This window comes from Antrostomus carolinensis, unplaced genomic scaffold (genome assembly GCF_000700745.2).
Source record: "Antrostomus carolinensis isolate BGI_N321 unplaced genomic scaffold, ASM70074v2 scaffold30371, whole genome shotgun sequence".
Taxonomy (NCBI): Eukaryota; Metazoa; Chordata; class Aves; order Caprimulgiformes; family Caprimulgidae; genus Antrostomus; species Antrostomus carolinensis.
The window spans coordinates 1-18,935 of NW_010292484.1; the positions used below are offsets into that span (position 1 = coordinate 1).

Sequence of the window (18,935 nt, forward strand, 5' to 3'; positions counted from 1 at the left end):
GTGAAGCCGATGGCCGTCGCTGGCGCAAACCAGTACACCTTCCATCTGGAGGCCACGGACAACCCCGGGGCGCTGATCAAAGACATTCGGGAGAACGGGATGAAGGTGAGGGCGGCCTGGGCTCGGAGTCGCGCTGCACTCGCCTTAACCAGCCGCCGTGGTTCTGGCAACGGAAAACCTAGCGCTGCCATTTCGGTGGGCACAGGCAGCCCTCACGCTCTTTGTGCACAAATCAGTCTTCGATTTTAGCTCAAGAAATCGGGAATCTCTATTTAGCTGCACTCACGCAGGCACATAACTGTTTTCCTAGGCGGTGCACCCAGCTCAAGCCAGTTCTGCCATGGTTCTGTCATCCTGAGGTGCACTCGGACTTGTCTTGCCTCTCCTGCAGGTTGGCCTGGCGATCAAGCCTGGCACTACAGTTGAGCACTTGGCACCTTGGGCCAACCAGATAGACATGGCTTTGGTGATGACAGTAGAACCTGGATTCGGAGGGCAGAAATTTATGGAAGACATGATGCCAAAGGTAAACTAAGTTTCTCTTCCCTTATTTATTGAGCTTATAGCTAATCAGCAGTAGGGAGTGTAGCAGTGAAGTGAGTTACCCTTATCTGGGTGCGTAGGAGGTTATACATAACTCGCAGCCGAGTGTGGCTCTTGGTGCCAACCTTTTATACTGTTTCTCAGGTTCAGTGGCTGAGGACACAGTTTCCCTTGTTGGATATTGAAGTGGATGGAGGCGTTGGGCCTGACACCATCCACAAGTGTGCAGAGGTAAGAGGCTGAAGCAGAGCAGCATTCTCAGTCACTGTGCTAAGAAACTTAATCACCTCTTGGAGAATAATGCTTAGGAGGAATTGCATTTTGACCATGAGTTGTCAGAGGAAACAGTAAATAACTCTTAGCATCAAAATCTACATCATGTCTGATCTTGTGGTGTTTTTTTTAATAATAGCTACTGACACCTCTCCTGAGCTAGAGAAGTTGTTTGTTTCTGGTATGTTCGGGTAAATAGGAGTGATGACAAAATGACCTGTTTGGGGAAGAGTTGGCTTTTCTGAACTCGATTTGTGGTCGTAGTTAGAGGTACATTACCTGTGTCCCACAAATAGTGCTTGTTTGCCCACCAGCCTCTAATTCCCCACCACCTTACGTGTTTTACAGCAAGAAAGCTCTCTAAGAAGCAGATCTGTTCTGTGTCACTGAGTGGGTGTTTAATGTCTTTCAGGCAGGTGCAAATATGATTGTATCTGGCAGTGCCATTATGAAGAGCGCAGATCCAAGATCTGTGATCAATCTTCTAAGGAATGTGTGTTCAGAAGCAGCTCAGAAGCGCTGTCTGGATCGGTGAGACCTACCCAAGCTGTGTTCAAGAAGGCTCTGTGCGTGCAGGAGAACCCTTGTTTCTCGTGCGAAAGGGAGGGCTGGATGAACGTTAATTACAGGAACTTGTTGCTGCTGAACAGAGGAATCATTCCTTGGCTGCAATGAAGCAAGCAGCAGTGCAAACCATTCTGGCTGTCTTTCGGGGTTGGAAATGCAGTGGTTTGAACCTGTCTCTTGATTCTGTGGAGGCTAATTGTGTGGCACAACCTATAACGCTGACTGGATTGAACCAAACTTCAGTCAGTTTTTTGCTTGCTAGAAGACTGTAGCATCACCACAAGCAATCTCTCTTGTGGAAGACTCTAATCAATCTGCCTTCTGCTGTCTGTATTTTGTCATTTGATCTGTGCATTCCCACAAAACTTTTCCAATATCTGCATTAAACACCTCTCCCTTGGTGTGGTAAGTCTCTTTTAAGCTGACTGTCAAAAATGAGTGAGTTTTGGGAGTATGTTTGGGGAAAATGCAGTTTAAGAGGGCTAAAAAATCCCACGGATGCTAGAAATGTTCCTGTTTTGCTTTTAATGCACAGAAGTGCTTGACTGACATAAATCAAGCATCAGACAGGTCACTGCAACATCTTTACCAGGTCACAAACTGGGAAGTATCTTCTCATTTACCTTTCAAATAGCCAGTTAAGACAGGTTTGTCTGAAATTCCTAGAAGTGATGGGATTCCATGGAAGAATGTTGCTTTAAAACCCTACAGATAGGCAAAAAACTTTTGTCATGACCCACAGCCTCCTTGGCTTGTACATATGCCCGAGGAGGCAATTAAGATGGCAACATACAGGAATGTTACCTGCTGAAGTGATTGCAGTGCTGAAGTGCACTGGGTGGAGATGGCTCCATGAAACAGCTTCATGCTCCTCTTTTAGTTACAAAGCCAAATAGTTCCCACAGCTTCAGTTTGCTTGTGCCAACTTCACAGCCCGGCCTGTTTGGGCACGTGAAAGGCGAGAGTTACAGCCCACTAGAGGAAGACCCAAGCGGGTAATTTTAGCTAGACCTGCCTCCCATGGCTCTCATTAGTGTTGTTGACTCTTTAAATATTTCATGGTATTCTGCATGGTATTTTTCCCTTTCAGTTGTAATTACAAAAGGGTTGCAAGCAGTCTGCTGCCCCAGGGGAACAGGCCAGAAGGCTCAACAGCTGCAGCCAGTCCATTTCCACAAGGCCAAAGTCAAATCTGTTGTCCTCATGACAAAGGTGGATGCGTGCTACCTACCAAATGCCGAGGCAGCGCTAGAACTGATGCACCCGCTTCTTCCGAGCCCAGAACCTGCGAGGTGTCCTACAGACTGGCCTGAGATGGCTGTGGTACAGCGAGGGCCACTGCCCTTGTTAAGGAGGAAGAGGCAGGTCTAGATCAAACGACCTAGACAAGTGTCTGGAATGGCTAAACTGCTCCTTTTTCCCTGTGTGGTTAATTGTGGTTTAGGTGAACAAATGTCTTTGCTTCCTGTTTCCACTTGCAACCCTATTTGAGAACTAGCAAAAGAAAAGCAGAGTCATCTGGACGTACTGCACCACAGACCTCTTTCAGAAGGGGTTTGCCAAAGGAAAGCTTGGCTGGAAAGGTAATAGTCCAAATGGCTGTTAGATGTGTTAAAGCAGCTTATTTGTGCTGCTGGAAAGAAGCTGGGCAGAGTCTTAACACTGTGCATAGAGAGAAAGGGGCACAGCTCTGGCACATAAAGTGCAGGCCAAGCAGCCACAAGCAGGTTTGAAAAGGTTAAGTTTAGGACTTGGAAGTGTGGCTTTTCATGCTATTGAAAGCAGTAGGACAAGAGCTGAAGTCTCCTTGTCTCCTGCAGTTGACCTGGAGCTGGTTTGAAAGGGTAATCAAACTATTTCTGCTTTTTTTTTTTGTGTGTGTGTGTCTAATGAATTTGGGGGGATGGATGTCCCAAAGTCATGCTCGTTAACTGATGGTACTCTGCTTTGCTCTCAGCATGGAACCATGCTGAACATTCTTTCACAGGTTATAGTCACTTTGTCATTGTTTTAAACCTGGTAGTTTGCACTTCCATTGACTCTCAGGTTAGGAGTGCTCTGGGAGAGAAAAATTAAACACACGGTAAAATTACTCAGTTATTTCTTTCCATCTAAATCCCACCCAGGTGGGTTTCTGCAGATGGCTGCTACAGCTTTTTACACATCTAAGGTAAAGCTGTTAGTGCCCACAGAGCATCCATGCAAGTAATAGTAATGACACTTGGTCTTGTAATGCTAAAGACTGTTGCAGTGTCTTGCCTTTACACATGAGCAGCAGTCAGGTGTCTGTTAGACTCTAGTTAGGCCTGTGCTCCTGTACTCAGTCATGTAACCCCACAGTGGTGGTGCCACAGCCGAACCGAACGCTGCCTCGGAAACCAAAAGAGCTGCTTGCAGGGGAATCCACGGGGCCCAGTAAAGCCCAGGGCCGTTAGATGTTGCAATACTCTGATAAATCAAAGTTTCAGCAACGCGGGAGAGCAGAGTCTGGTGATACCAAGTCACGTGGGCCAGAGCGGTCCAGGGTGATCTGACAGAGCAAAGGCTCTGTCTGCACTGGAAAACAGGGCAAAAGAAACCGATAGCACTGAGTAAGGCTGGGGTTGGACACAGGCTCTGTGGGGGTGCAGTGCACGTCCCTGAGGAAGGAAAAAACGGCAGTAGACACACACAGAGCTTCATTTTAATAGGGCTCAGAAGTTTGTATTTGTACTTACAGTCCATTAAGGTCCTGGATGCAGAGATGAAGTGTTTAAACCCTCATAGCAGCAGGGAGCAGAACATAAGTGGCCTTAAAAAAAAAAAAATGCCTCCATTGAAAAGGGTAGACAAAGCACACGGGAAATGGCTTGCTTGGTGAAGCTGCAGCAACCCAGTTCCGTGCGTGAGGGGCCTTGCTGCATTCTCTTTCAGTTGGTATCTCACAGTCCACCTCTGTAATACCTTCAGCTGCAACATTAGGAGCAGTGCTGAGAGCTGCTTTCATAGCCTCACAGCCAAGAGACCAACAGGTTGCAGTTGTTTTTGGTTTTTTTCCTGTTTAAAACTTTTGAAAAGGAAAGAAGACAAGCAGGGCTTTCCTACACATTTTATGGCTTCAAGCATGAGCCTGGCTCTGAGCTCTCAGCCCACTCCCACCACCAGCAGCTTCCTCGTGACCCCAGCAGTCCCACAAAACCTGACCTATCTGGAGGTGGGAGTCCAGCTCTGTGGGGAAAAGGGCTGCAGGCAATAAACAAGCGTCCGAGTGCCGATCCCAGCTGCATGCAGCACCAAGAAGGAAGATGAAAGGAGGTCTGGGCCTGTGACCAAGTTCAGGTAAGCAACTTTTCTAACCTTGTCCTGGTAGTGAAATGGGGGTACTGAAAAATGGGGTGCCTCACGGGCTGGAGCAAAGCTGCACAGAGCCGAGACAGCGAGGGCAGGGCACAGCACCTGGGCTGCGGCGGCACATGGTGGGAGGTGCTGTGGGTGAGGAGCACAGCCGTGCGCTTCCCAAAGAGCATCTTGCTTGACACAGGCACCCAGCGTTCCCGTCTGCCCCTGCCAGCTGAAGGGCTGCTGGAGGTAGCAGGTGATGTGAGAAAAGCAAATGCAGCCCATTCTGGGTCACCCCTCCCCATGGGGGCACCCCTCCCCACGGGCCTTTGCTGGCCACACTTGCAGGCACTGCTCACCTGATGGCAGGGACCTGCGCACCACCAAGGCCTGGAGAGCAGCCCTGTGGCAGGGGCCTGGGGAGGAGAAATGCTCCGGCACAGTTCTCCAGCCGCGCAGTGGCTCAGGCAGCTCTTTGTGCGGAGGCAGTTGCAGTTTTGCTGTCACAGATCTGGCCAGCTGAGAGGCAGCCATTGGAGAAAAGACTTCTGACAGTGCTGGGCTGGGGTGATGACCAAACAGACATTTTTATAGTTCTCCAGGGACTTTTTTTTTTTTTTTCATTCTCCTGGCTGCCTGGTTTTTCTTTGGCTACCATTTTTATTGCTGCCCCGTGAGGCACTGGCTGGTTCCCACAGTGGCTGACTAGCCCATCTAAAGAGGGCACGAAGACAATGTGCTTACCCTTGCTAAGGGCTTGTGCAGCCCCTGCAGCTGGCGAGGTAGCCAGCAGCTGCTGTAGGCCAGCACACTGGAGACTGACCCAAAAACAACACAATGGTTAAGCAGCCCACCACAGCTGGGAGCTGAACAGAAAGGCAGCAACAGCTTTACAATCCACCAGGCTGACCAAACCTGGCTCATCCAGCTCTTTTCACACAGGTTTGGTTTTGTTTGTTTTTTGGGTTGGTTTTGGGTTTTTTTTGTGTCTCATTTTATCATCCTTCCCTTCCCACCCCCCAGTCTAGAAAAACACTCCCCTCTTGCTCCGTCCCATAAAACACTGGCTTGCATTTCCATTTCCTGACAGCACCTTCAGGACACGTAAAGCAGCTAGCCAAAGCAGCTAGCCAGCTGGTTTACTTGCTCTGTCCCATCTTTTAATTGCAGAAACTCCTCACACGGCCCCAGGGATCGGACAGAGCAGGAAGCCCTGATCTCACTACAAAACTGGGTGAGAGCTGCTCAGATCAGACATCTTAATGAATGGATACCGGTATGGAAAGACCTGCAAAGCACACATAACTTCAGAAACCTTTTCCCAGCAGCAGATGCACATGCAGGACAAGAGCGATGGCAGAAGCCACCTCTGTAGGGAGACGCTGAGGGGCCCTCAGCCTCACAGCGCCGGCGCAGCTTCAGCACGACAGCAAAGCTTAGTGCCGCTGCCACTGCAGTGCCTTTGCAAAGCCATTCTTGGGCCAAGCAGGTCTCGGTGCCAAGAGGAAGCATTACTGCTATGTCTTCATTTCTAAAAGGCCATCAAATTCACACTATATACAACATGTATAGAAATAACTTTTAATTAAAAAAACCAACCTTGCATCAAAGATAATTGTATCAGACATTGAGGCAAGATTCAAGTTTAAGACAAACCAGTGTTAAAAAAGTGTTTAAAAAAAATAATCAGAATGTGCAATAAACTACAATGTAGCAATAGCTTGTAGTGTTGAAACTTTACTGAACTGTTTTCAGATGCCCAGTGTATATTTCCTGTCATTTTGACCAAAAAAAAAAAAAGACACTTAAAACTGGGTCATCTGTCCAGTGCCATTCCAGATATTACACGTGAAGTAAAATTCTTGCACAAAACCAGAGAATGCAATAAAATTGCCTTCAACTGTCCTACACAGAAAAACTTCCTGTTGATGGATTATACCTACATTCAGTGTTTAATCTTTGTTAATACCTCTTGAGATTGCAGATACATTCCAAACTGGAATGTATTTAGATATAGTATAGTATACACTATTTAGATGCAAGTTTAAACAACTTGCTTTTGTTTCCTCACTGGGAAATTAAAGATCTATGTGGAATCACAATGGAAAGCTTTGGGGCTTTTTCATTTATTGGTCTTCTAGACATCAATCATCTTTTCCTTTTCAGCTAGTCACCAAATGTTGGCATACTGACGAGACTCTTACAAGGCACTGTACAGAAATTGGAACAAGACTTCGTCTTTAACATATTAAAGCAAAATGTTATGAGCCTCATTAGCTACTGAAGGACTAAGGAAGTAAGATGACCCAAAACACAGTATGTAAAGAGCTGAGTCACTGATTTGCCTTGACTCTTTCCTTCCGTTTCTCTATACCCACATGACTGTAGCAGAAACCCTACTTTCTGAGTAGCAGATACATCAGCTATTGAAATGCAGTGGTCTAGTTCTATCTTATTGCTTGAGGACATCTATATGAAACATGCCCCGGCACTACTGAGAGCTGAGTACAGATTTTAAGCGAGATGCAAGGCTTCCAGAACGCCTCCTTTGAAACTGCTGGTTCTCACCTACCCTTCTCTTACACGGGGGTCACACACATGCGTTTAGAGAGGCAGGCTTTTGCCCCATGGTTGTGCCACATGGGAAAATAATCTGAGCCTATCGCTTCTCCCCACTATTTTTTCAAGTAGTTTTTCTGTGTTCAGTTGAAGTTGTGGGTTCAGGCAGACAGCATATCCTGCTGCACCAGAATCCACTCGAACCAGAAACGCATTTGAAAACAAACCAGAAAAGGATGATTATTAACAAATGTGGCAATATGACAACAGAAAGTGAATGGTGCCAGCAATTTATGTGCGCCCACTCCCGACACTGGGAATATTAGACTTCCAGCTTGAAATAATTACTTTCTCTTGGGGTTCAGGAAGAAGAAAGTGTTGTCTTTGGGATTTATCCTGCCTGTTACAAAGCAAGAAAGAAAATATATTATATGCAGCTAATGTACAGTTTTGAATTGTGCTGTCATATGCTGTGTGAACAAGAGAGATTTTACCTTACACTTTTCTCCCGCTTAATTGGCTTTCTTAATGAACCACCTTATTCCCTGTCACCTTTGTTTTCTTGTATTGTTGATTCCCAGGCAAACATTTTCACAGTCTTCTGACTCTTCGGCAGATTGCTTTCTTGGTGGATGGCCATTGTCTGGCAAACCAATGGGTGCACATGAAGTACAGAGAGAGTCGCTGGGGAAAGCGGCACTTGACATTTCAGTCTGATTCGGTATTTGATCTTGGCACAGTAAAGCTTCTACCTCTTCATCTTTTAGTGGAAAAACTCGAGGTTCCCACAGCCCAGACTGAAAAGAATCAGAAGGGTAGGAGTGAGGGTGGAAAAAGAGAAAAGAGGGGAAAAAGAGATTTCAGTTGAGTCTGACTGATTAGTGAGGTGCAGAATGATCTGCTATCAAGTAACAAATGAGTGTCTGTCTTTACAATGCTTTGCAGGGCTCTTCAGATAAAGAGTACGGCACTGCTAGGCACCAGCTGTCACTGTAAGCTGGCTTCATATGGTTTTGAACTAGTAACAGCTACAGTTGAACAGGCACAATACAGGAAGGGGGAAGCTCTTTTCCATGGTGCCAGACCATCAGGATACCTGACCCTGTAACCATCAGGCCTGTCTGGAACCCTGGCCAACATCCCTGAAAAAAGATCCACCATCCCCGAACCCAGGCCTACCATACTCCCCTCAAAAACATGTGCCGTGCGTACTGAGCAATTAAATTTTTACCTGTTGACAAGTCCTGGGCTTAATTCATAAAGCACACAGCAATCTAGTTATAAAGTATAGCAATCTAGTTCTGAACAGGAGTGCTACATTCAGTCCACATTAACTACGGCAACAGCCTGAGATTCTCAAGGGCGAGACAGGAGGATATGTTCAGGTTCTTTGTTTCAGGTTAGAGACAGTGGTCACTGAAGACCTGACCAGACCTGGAAGCTACTGGAAGCACCCACCTTTGCTTCCTGGCTCTCCCTGCAGAGTTGTGCAATCCCTGAACAAACAGAGCTGTGGGTTTCCGAAGTCAAGTCAGGAACAGGCTCGGCAGCGCAATGCAGCGAGGCACAGGAGCTGCCGTGGTGGTCTTTCTGCACAGAGTCTTGGCTGTGTCGTCCGTCAGCATTTTTGCTGTAAGACCTAGTGCAGGGTAAGAGACAAGAGTCTTAAGAGCTACTCCCTGCCCCTTCATATCACCAGGAAGAGTTTAGATTTTCTTTTCAAAGTGTTCAGTTTCTCCATACATGCTACCTACATTCTACTTACTTAAATCAAGAGAGCAGATGAAAACACACATGGTTCTTGACAACCGTGTAGTCACAAGCCAAAGCAAAGCATGCTATGTGGAGGAGCTGACTGGATCAAACAGGGCTGGAGCAGGCACACTCTGGCTGCAGAACAGCTGGTGGCTGGTCCCACCCCTGTGCCTTGCTCCACATGCTCACCACAACTGTAATTTTGGACAAGAGAAGTCAGGGAGCTGAGGGTTGTTCCCACTTGGGAGAGCATGGCATCATTCACAGGAGCCTGTGGAGTCCAAACTGCACTGTCAGCAGACTGAGCCAATGTAACCTGAGAAGAAACAGCAGGTCCTTGGGCTCCCCCTTCCCACCTCTGCTCTGGACTCATCTCCAAAGCAGTCAAAATAATTTACTAAGATTAAAAATTTTGACCTCACCTTTAAGGCAGATTTGAACTAGATATAAAATACTGGCATGTGTCTTAAATACCAAGTCGAAGTCTGACCTTGCTCTTGTCAATGACAGTTTTGATTCTGAATTCAAAGATTTCACCAAGGAGTTCATAGTTTCAAAATAAAGGGTACATCTAGAACTTGTATTTTTCAGTATACTTTCCAAAGTTCTTTTATGTTCAAAATTGTTTAAAATATAATTCCTTAATACAGTGTAGCTCTATTTTTATCCTGTGTTTAAAAAAAAGCTATCTTTGCAAATTTATGCATAGTGTCATGGTTCACTTTCAGCCAAGAGTAGACACAAGCATATGATAAATAGCAGAAAAAGTTATCCCCACATTTACAGGATGCTTTTTGTCCTGGCAGCTTCTGAAGCAATTTATGGGAAACTTTCCCAGAGCCAAATTGCAGCTACAGCTTTATGATATTCACTCTTCTATGCACTACTTTTTGCAAGACTTTTAGGGGGTTATATTTAATTCTGATGAGTTTTCCAGCAAGCCTGTGAGAATTAAACCGTTTCACACAATGACTTTTTTGAGCCTAAGGTACAGCCCAGGACCTTCAGTAACACGTCTGTGAATGCAGTGGACTTTCATCTAAGGTGAGGGAAAAAGGGCTTGTGTTACACTTGGTGGCTTAAGTCATAATAACTGGGAGTGGCACAAACTAGCAGAGTTATGCGTTCAGCATGGGAGTAAGATTTTTATTCTCTGATACCAGGTCATTAACATGCCAACTTCCTGTAAGTATGCGCTTCAGAACTGCCTTCCCTTTCCAGGCCCAAACCCACACATACCTGGTACTGTCCCTGACGAGTTAATTAATGAAGCGCGCCCTCATTTTCAAACTTTGCTGTGACAGCATTTCTGAAACGGCTGCACCAACAGCCAACCCCAGAGGTTCAACAGCAATGCTCTTATCAAAGTCAGTACACCTGCCTGCTATTCCTTCTGGGCCAGCGGCTCTGCTCCCACAGCGACCACCTTGCTCTTTCTCTTTCTTCATACTTCCTATGACGTAAGGAAAAAACTTCATCTGACAGATCTTCTATCTGTAACAAAATACAGAGATAGCTGCTGCCATAATTATGAACATCACTAGAAACAAAGGCAGCCAGTATTAGATACAATTCCGCAAAGGTCTGTTCACCAAACAAGAGGAGGCAACACAATGCGTGCTTGCAGTATAAAGGCACATCAACATACATGCATCCAGCTTATGCTCTCACCAGAGCACTAGTACAGGGGGTGCTGTCACCTTCACTTTATTTCTTTACATGTCTGTGGTTGATCTGAATGGATATAGAAATTAAACCCATGCAACTAACACATTTTCCTCTACGGTGAGAAGCAGAAAATTAAGAGGACAACTATTCATTTGTAAATCAAGGCAGTATTAAAAGCACATAATAAAAGACAAGCAAAAATTCCAAGTTTCCAGAGACTGCTTTAGGAGGAGGCTGGGAGGCAGCAGGATTTGCCAGGTGCTCTTTAAGCATGGAGAACTAGGTCTGAGATCACCAGGAACTTCGATAGCTCCACATTGAGAGGAACTCAGAAAACCTGAGGTGCCGCATGCCTGCTACGAAACCAAGCAGAAAATGGTTTCTGCTTTGAAAAGACTGTTTCTTAGCAAATGATTTGCATGACCCCAGTACAGCTTGAAACAACCCTGATGTACTTTAACTGCTCGTAGACAAACAAGAACCAGCTTGTTAGGTAAAACTCCTGAGATGCAGCTATCGCATCTGACCTTCACTTTGTAAGAACCATCTTCATTTTTCCATTGGCAGCACGCCAGGAAGTTTGCTCCTTAGACATGGCTGGGCGAGGAGCACTTTGCTGCCCTTCCCCCTCACTCCCCAGATGGTGAGGTGAGCTTTTGGCTGGACCCCTCCAGCACAGCTCAGTTATTTCAAAGTGCTCCAAACCATTCAACCTCTTCAAAATTCACCTAAAAAGCTAAGGCTGGCAAGAGCATACAAGTGCTGCAGCCATGGATGTTTTTGCCAGCCACTCTCAGCCCAAAAGCAGAGAAATTCTAGGAAAGCACAATTCAGAGCTGCGAAGCTGCACTGCCAGATCATCACTGGACAAGAATTATACCAATAATCAAGGGGTCATGGAAAATAAAAATATTTTTTTATAGAAAGCAAAATCCTCAGTGTTGTTATACAAGTAACACAATTTATCTTCTGATTGAGTCTGATAAAATACAGAACTAAATGCGGAGTACTCACTGCAGTGCCAGATAGCGCCATACAACAGGTTACACTGTCAGCTGGAAGCACTCCACACCAGACAACTAGCAGCCCTGAGGTCTTCTGCAGAAGCCATTCTTTAAATCAAGCCTTGCAGCTCTGAGATAGTTCATGACCATTATGGGTACAAACGCAAAGTATTACAATGCATTTATGCTGCTGTACACTATCTGGTAGTGGCACTCGGTTGGCCAGAGAGCACGTTCCCAACCTAGGCAGCTGGTCACCAACTACAGCACCACAAAGAAATTGAATAGGGTCAGTGAAAAGGATCCCAAAGACTTCAGTGCGACCTGAAGCTGCCCAGTTCCTCCTCTCACTCAACAGGAACCTTCAGACAAACAGGCCTGCTTTGTTTGCCCTTCTCATGACTGCTTTTTTGAAGACTCCTCATTGCTTTTATTTATTTATGTTAAACACAAACCACTTTGTTAGCTGCTGGTTTCCTTTCATGCAAGTCAACTTAATGGGTTTCCTCCTCTCCCTGGAATTCACCAGCTCTGTCACTTGGATGGCATGGGTACGGGGCTGCATCTCAGTTCAGACTCTGTCTTTCCAAGGTCAATGATGTATAGCGTGAAAGTGAGAATTTTATGAACTACAAAAGTGCTATTCCCTCAGGGAAAATTCATGATTTTTCTGTGCACTCAGATTTCCTTTGAAGTGGAAACAAAATATAATTTTGAAAGAAAAACTTAAGACTTTGAAAGTACTTTTCTTAGCAAATTGCCAAAACTTTTCATGCTGGGAAGAAACTTCATTTTTAACAAGCTTCCTTTTAAAAAAAAATTGAAGTCCACATTCCTCTCCAAGCGAAGAGTTTTGAAAAATTCAGAAATAAGCCTTACTTTCCATAGCTGGTCAAAGCAGATTTAACTACTTGTTTATTTAAAATTAGTTTTACCCTATTCCATTGAAGACTAACAAATTTTCCTATTTAAAAATTCTTCTTTGTTTTATGGATAAAATCACATTACTTAGAGTAAAAGGTCTCTACTTGGTCTAGTACAGCCTCTACCCCTCCCCAGCTTTGTAATCCTTTATATATTTCTTCCACCAACTTTAGGTTAATTTAAAGTTGCTATCTCTAGAAAAATTTGATTTTTTTTTTTCCCATTAAGGTTAGTTTGAAAAAGGACAAAAGAACTGTCATTCTGCGGTGGATGGATCTGGCAGTGATGTTGAGAGAAAAGACTATTAGGAAGGCCTGTTTGTGAGGCATGTCTAATGATTTCACTCAAAGAAAAAGACTTAAAGCAAACTAAGATTTGGATGCCCCCCATCGCATCTAGTTAAGCTACAAGACACTTGTGCATTAATGTTGAATAGCACCAGGAATATTTCTGAAAGGTTCTCAAAACAACAAAGTCTGTGTGTCAGTCTTTGGCTTCACGGGAAATACTGAGTCATAAGCCATGAAAACACTTATGCAAAACTAATTACACACAGAATTATTCCAAAGTATTTGTCATTACTAAAACAACTACAAAATAAACTTGAACATTACTTCACAACTGTGCCTTGCCAGAAACTTTAACCTGGACAAAACAAATTAAAACCAAAATAAAACAGGAAAACCCGTGCCACACCCTCCCATGCCTTAAAGCTGTGACAGACTGCAAATTCATATATGCAAACCAGGAAACTCAAATGCTTTATTTCCAAAAACTACGTATTTTTACAGCAAGTAATAGAGCAGAGAGAGACAGCAGATTAACTTTTGCATTGCCCAATTGTTGTTTTTGTCTTTGTAAGGCAAAATTTCCAGAAACAAAAACTAGGCACCCAAAGAAAGTAAGCCTTTTGTCATCAAATAAAGGCACGGTCAATAGGCATGATTTTCAGAAAGTGCTGAGTCCCGCCTGTGGAAATGTGGCTCCTGTAGAACATGACAAATCGGGGACCCCACACTTTTTGTAACTTGTCTACTGCATGGATACAGGTTGTTGCACTGAAATGCTTTAACTGAAGAGAGAGAAGGGGAGCAGGGGGGAAGTTTAAAAACAAACAAACCCAAAAAAAACCAACAAAAAAAGAAAGATATCAAGTGGAAGAAATCCCTAACTGCTGGTTGACACAAGGACAACTCCAGAAGTTTTAAATTTAGCCATTTAGATAGGCAGAAAAGAAACTATTCTTTTAGTACCACCACAGGCTGCTATGCAGCGGAGGCAAAGAAAAAACTTACTTTATATAAAAGCAGAAAGTACATTTTGCCCTCTCTTGTCCTTCACGAATGATGTACTGAAGCTTGCCTTGATTTCAGTACAAGGAACCATTTCAAGAGTGTCAAGAGTGTGAGTGCAGAAAATGCGAAAAGGTAATGCTGCTGTTTTCTCAGGTCTTTTTTCAAGCTTACTCAGTAACAAGTCAAACTCAGCCTAAAACCTAAAGCAAGGAAGTGAAAGAATTATGATCAGACAAACAACTTTTCTCACTACTCTGAAAAACATCCAAACCAATTAACTTGATCCCAACAGAAAGGGGGGAAATTGGCAAAGAATGATTTAGACAAACAAGATCTTTAGCATTTTTCTCTTGTCTCACATCTCTCCTCTCTCATTCTGCCCAGCAGCTGACAGACAACACAGAAGCCGTGGACCACAGCAGGAGGCAAAGCTGCTTTATTGTTAACTCAAGTTATTTCCTGGCCAAAGGATGAATCATACAGGATCAACCAGTCATGCCAAATACAAATGTACTGGGAGGGCTACTAAAAGAGTGATTAGCCCATGAGCCTCACAGAGACACCTTGAAGTCCCTTCAGCAAAATACACTAGAAGTATATAAGACAAGTCATCTGTATGGGATCAAGAAATCACTGAGTCCTCCAAGCAAGTTCCTTGAAATCCTGAATACAAATCACTGTTGAAATTCTGTTTTTTTTCCCCACAGATACCAGAACAAAGAGTGAGCAATGAACAGTAGATTCTCAAGGGACAGTGCACCCTTGCTGCCTTTATTAGTTATTCTCCAAATGGTTTAATTACACGTCCTTGCAGGAGAGTTCTCCTGTGTATGCATTTGACCTTCTCACTACAAAAGATCAGGCATGTTTCCTGCTAGCAGAGACAGTACAAACCCAAAAGGGGGTGGTGGAGGTGACATAAATCTGACCACCAGATTTCACAAGAATTTCTCAAGTGCATAAGAAAAGGCAAAGACAGAGTAAGTTTTTCTCTTCTTTCTGACCCAAGAGCATGGTGCCAAATGGTGCAACTACACCAGGCAGGGACCTGAGACCATGATGCTCTCCAAAAGGCAAGTTTTGTTTCCCTGGAGCAGGCAGCTACAGAGCCTAGTAAAACTCTAAGGAAGCTCGCACCTTTGTGCAGAGTGTATTTTCTATCCTAGGGGAGTGGCACAAGAATTTAATTTGTTTACTGTGTTTAGCATAACCTTCTGTACTGCTACTCACATACAATCTTTCTCCACCTCTAAGGCACCTAAACCCCAGCTGCAGAGATTCTCTGAAAAAGAAGCTGAAGAACAGATATTGTGGATGAAGGCAGGAATACAAGTTCTGCAGTTACAACAGTTGATAGTGGCCTATAGCAGAGGCTGGAGAGAGAACAGAGATGTCCAAAGGACAGCAAAACGGGCAGGTTTCTGCAAAAGGAGCCACAAAAAGACTGGAAGGACAGAAAACCAGCCTAGAGACCACACTTGCTGGTACATTCACACTGGGGTTAGGAAATGCCTCAAACCCCTGATTAGGGGAGAAAAAGACCCCCAGCTGCAAAGTCCATAGACTTTGGAAGTCCATGGGAGAAAAAGGTAGATTCTTGTGTCTGGGGGAAGCAACAGTAGCACACGATGTGCAAAGAGCTCAACAGGCAAGCAGGAAATGCTGAAGGTTACTTTGTTCCTGACAAAGCAAAAAGAAAAGTTTGCTCCCAACAGGAGGGTTGCAGGAAGAGGAACACCGAGAAAAAACCTGAGGAAACCTGCTGGGCCCACAAGCATAATGCCAAATTACCTCCTGAAAAGCAACAGGCCATGGGAACTGGCCATCAAAGAGGAGGGGAGAGAAGGACAGACATTATAGCACAGGTAACCCTGAAGAGACAGTTGCACTGGGAGACCCAGCACCACAATGCCCAGGAGCAGGGGAGGTGGAGGCCTGGCCAAAGGGACCTTTGGGAGCGCTGACTGTGTGGACAGCAAGGGACAGAGGAGTCAAACACACAAGTGAACAACAATTATTAATGGAGATAGATACTCACATTTGTCATCCACCACAGGGTCAAGTAGGTTGGGATAAGACACATTTTCACAATCTGATACTTAATACTTTATTTTTGAAATTTGAAACTTACCAGGATTTGCATGAAGTCAGTGACTTTGGAAAATATATACCAATCATCCCAATTATATATTATATTGAGTTTAATGAAAAACTGGTGGTTTAATTAAAACACAGCCTACCTCCTCTTCATCTGTATGAGATCTTTCTAAAGGTTGAAATTCAACAACTCTCCAGCTAGAAATGAGACAAGAAAAGTAAAATTAATTTACCTAAATGCTGTTTCATTACTTCAGCAATAGAGATGACTCTTCTGTTTCTACACAATAGTTGTTATGCAGCACTGCTTGTGCTTCAAAATTCCTTTCAAATAAAATAATTTCAAATTTAAGGTGCTGGTAACAGATGCCAGAAATTTAAATTTTCCTTTCCCAACCCAGTATCTAACCTTTCCTTCTCCAAACGCAGTCTTTAAGCTATCCAACGGAGACTTAATAATACTGTTAGATTTAAGGACAATATAAAAGCAAATACAAATTAGAGATTTAAAATATGGAACAATTGCATTTAGTCATTTCAGGCAATTTGCTAGTAAGCCACTGAATTACAGCACAGGAGGAGATCAATTACCCTGCTTTAGCAATCTAAAGATATTATTTTTCTAAAAAACTAACAAAGAAACCTCCAAAAAACATGCTTCTAGAGTTATGGATTACAATGTATGGAAAAAATTAAGCTTATTCTACTGTATCAGAATGGATACATTTTAAAAATGCATTTCTGTTTAATTCACTGAAAATAAAAAGACAGCAACCTCTAAGTAACCATCTTTAGAGTATGTCAGCCTTACAGTACATTTAAGGCCACAAATATCGCTACAATTAAGATGCTATAAACCCACTTCTATTTTTAGCCAGTCTGTGCATCTGCCACCTCCTTGTGTGTATCAGACTGTTTCCCTCGTGCTATCAGCTGTCCAGTCTTCCCACCACTCCAGTCACACAAATTGAAGTGCACAGAAAAAAAATCCAAGCGCATGAAAAGAGCACCTTAATGTTATACAATTATCTAACTACGTGTTAACAATATTCTTAGTTAACGTTCTCATGTTCATTTTGGTATCTTATTGCAACTAAGGAGGTCATGAACAAACCTTACCTTGGGGTAAGGATTTCTTTGTACTGTAGTTTCTCCAGCTTTGATGGTGCCACCAGCGACATTGGAATAACAATGTTGTCTATATCATAGGAGCTCTCACTTCTCAGCCTCCTCCTGGAGTTATGCTGTATAATATAATCAATACAAGACAAGATTCATCAGCTCAAATCAGAGGAACTATATGTTAGCTGAGAAAGATTAAAACTGCATGAGGAGAAAGTCTGTAACCTGAACACATTTTCTAGTGGCTTAATAACTTCCCCCCCCACACCCCAATGGAATCCAAATGAATCTTAAAACTATCTAATCTCTGAGATTTAGTTCTTGCTGAAATCAGTGGGAGTTTCCCTTCCTTGATTTCAGGTACAGTTAATTCTGAGTACTTACGAGAACTTCGAAGTTAATGCTGCCTTCTTCATAATGTTCAGTCTACAAAGACAACCTCCTATAATCTGTCTACTAACCCATATCCCAAGTGGTTCTTCAGTGTGATACAATTAAGAATTCCAAAAGAATGAAGCTACATTTAGCAGTGAAGAACTGCCTACATGGAGCGTGGTTTTCTGAAAGACGTGCAAAGGCAGAAACTGAATTTCTCTGCCATGATCACAGTAGGATTCCTGGCAGTGTTCTCTGCTCCCTAGTGCATGGAACTTACATGGGTCAAAACCAGAGGTTTCTAGATTACAGGAGAAAGTTTAGTTTTAAATCATTACACGTTCCATATTACAAGATCTCAATTTTTAGCTGAATGTTAATGGAAGCAGTCTATTCTAACATGCTCATTTACGTGTTCTTTGACAATGGTCTGCTCAAGCAAGGTCAAAAAGGACAAGCATGTGTTGTCAAAACTGCGCGAGGGATGCAGATTTAAACTCAGCTCTCCAGGAGTCATCACCAGATTGAAACGTGATGACTTACAGAGCACCAGTATACCACGAGGCTTAGCAGAACTGTGGGACTGAAACTCTGAATATTATTATGAAATTCTCAATGAATTCCAATAAAACAATGTGTGTTTCTGCAGGGACTTCCCTGAACCAGAGCTGTGCTGCTCCTCAGCAAATGTATATACCAGAAACTTTGCCTATAGTGCTGCACAAATGGTTTTAAGTAATGAAGCTGAGAGTTAACAAATCTGTGACTATATTTGCACCATGAGGCCATTTTACGTAGCTGTACCAAGAAAAAAGGGTCATAAGAGCCCTTGTGTAAATTTGGGAACATAAATCACAGTATATTTAATGAAATTTGTAAAAAAAAAAAAAAAGGCCCAGTGCCAATAAACTAAACTTACGCTCCAGTTATATGATCTGCAAAATTCTTTTACAAGCAAGTGTCTGTTTTAGAAACACTACATACTCAATCTGGAATAAATTACTCAACGTAATACACTTAATTCACTGTAAAAATGCTCTGTACTGTAATTTAACACCAGATTAGATGTAAAAGGCATGTATTTTTGAATTTTTAAATTGCACAACTCTCTGCTGGTATTTCAGTGAAGACAGTGATACATTTTTTATTTACCTGTGATGAAGTGCCATGGGTGGGCCTAGACATCGCATTGACATTGGTCGTAGCAGCAAAACTGCTATGGGATTCTGGTTCTGCATGTTGAAAGGAGAATGTCTCAAACCGAGTGTTACGTTCGCCTGTCACAAAAATAATAACAAAAAAATGCGTACGGGCTGTTGTCTATTAGACTAAAGATATTTTTCCATACAGTAATAGTAAAGTCATTTCTAGAAGCCCACAGCTAACCACTTACGATTTAACAAATACTAAAAAAAGCCATCTAAATAAACACTTG

The 18,935-nt window shown here is 43.4% G+C and overlaps 2 protein-coding genes across 2 annotated transcripts in view; one reads left to right on the forward strand and one right to left on the reverse strand.

Annotated features, from left to right (window-relative positions):
• Positions 1–3: 3 nt before the first annotated feature.
• On the forward strand, positions 4–1,774 carry RPE (ribulose-5-phosphate-3-epimerase; the record flags this gene model as incomplete). The annotated part of the gene is made up of 4 exons (XM_010176989.1): positions 4–105; positions 392–526; positions 688–774; positions 1,229–1,774. Coding segments are annotated over 4 exons (447 nt in total), but the record flags the coding sequence as incomplete, so codon positions are not given.
• A 5,836-nt stretch (positions 1,775–7,610) lies between these two features.
• KANSL1L (KAT8 regulatory NSL complex subunit 1 like) overlaps positions 7,611–18,935 on the reverse strand; it is a gene marked incomplete at its 5' end in the record, with an annotated part of 42,100 nt that continues 30,775 nt past the window's right edge. The window contains 6 exons of the mRNA XM_010176990.1: positions 7,611–8,057; positions 8,719–8,899; positions 10,397–10,509; positions 16,147–16,201; positions 17,123–17,247; positions 18,653–18,777. Of these exons, the coding sequence (XP_010175292.1) occupies positions 7,809–8,057; positions 8,719–8,899; positions 10,397–10,509; positions 16,147–16,201; positions 17,123–17,247; positions 18,653–18,777 (848 nt within the window). The remainder of the gene's footprint in view (positions 8,058–8,718; positions 8,900–10,396; positions 10,510–16,146; positions 16,202–17,122; positions 17,248–18,652; positions 18,778–18,935) is intronic.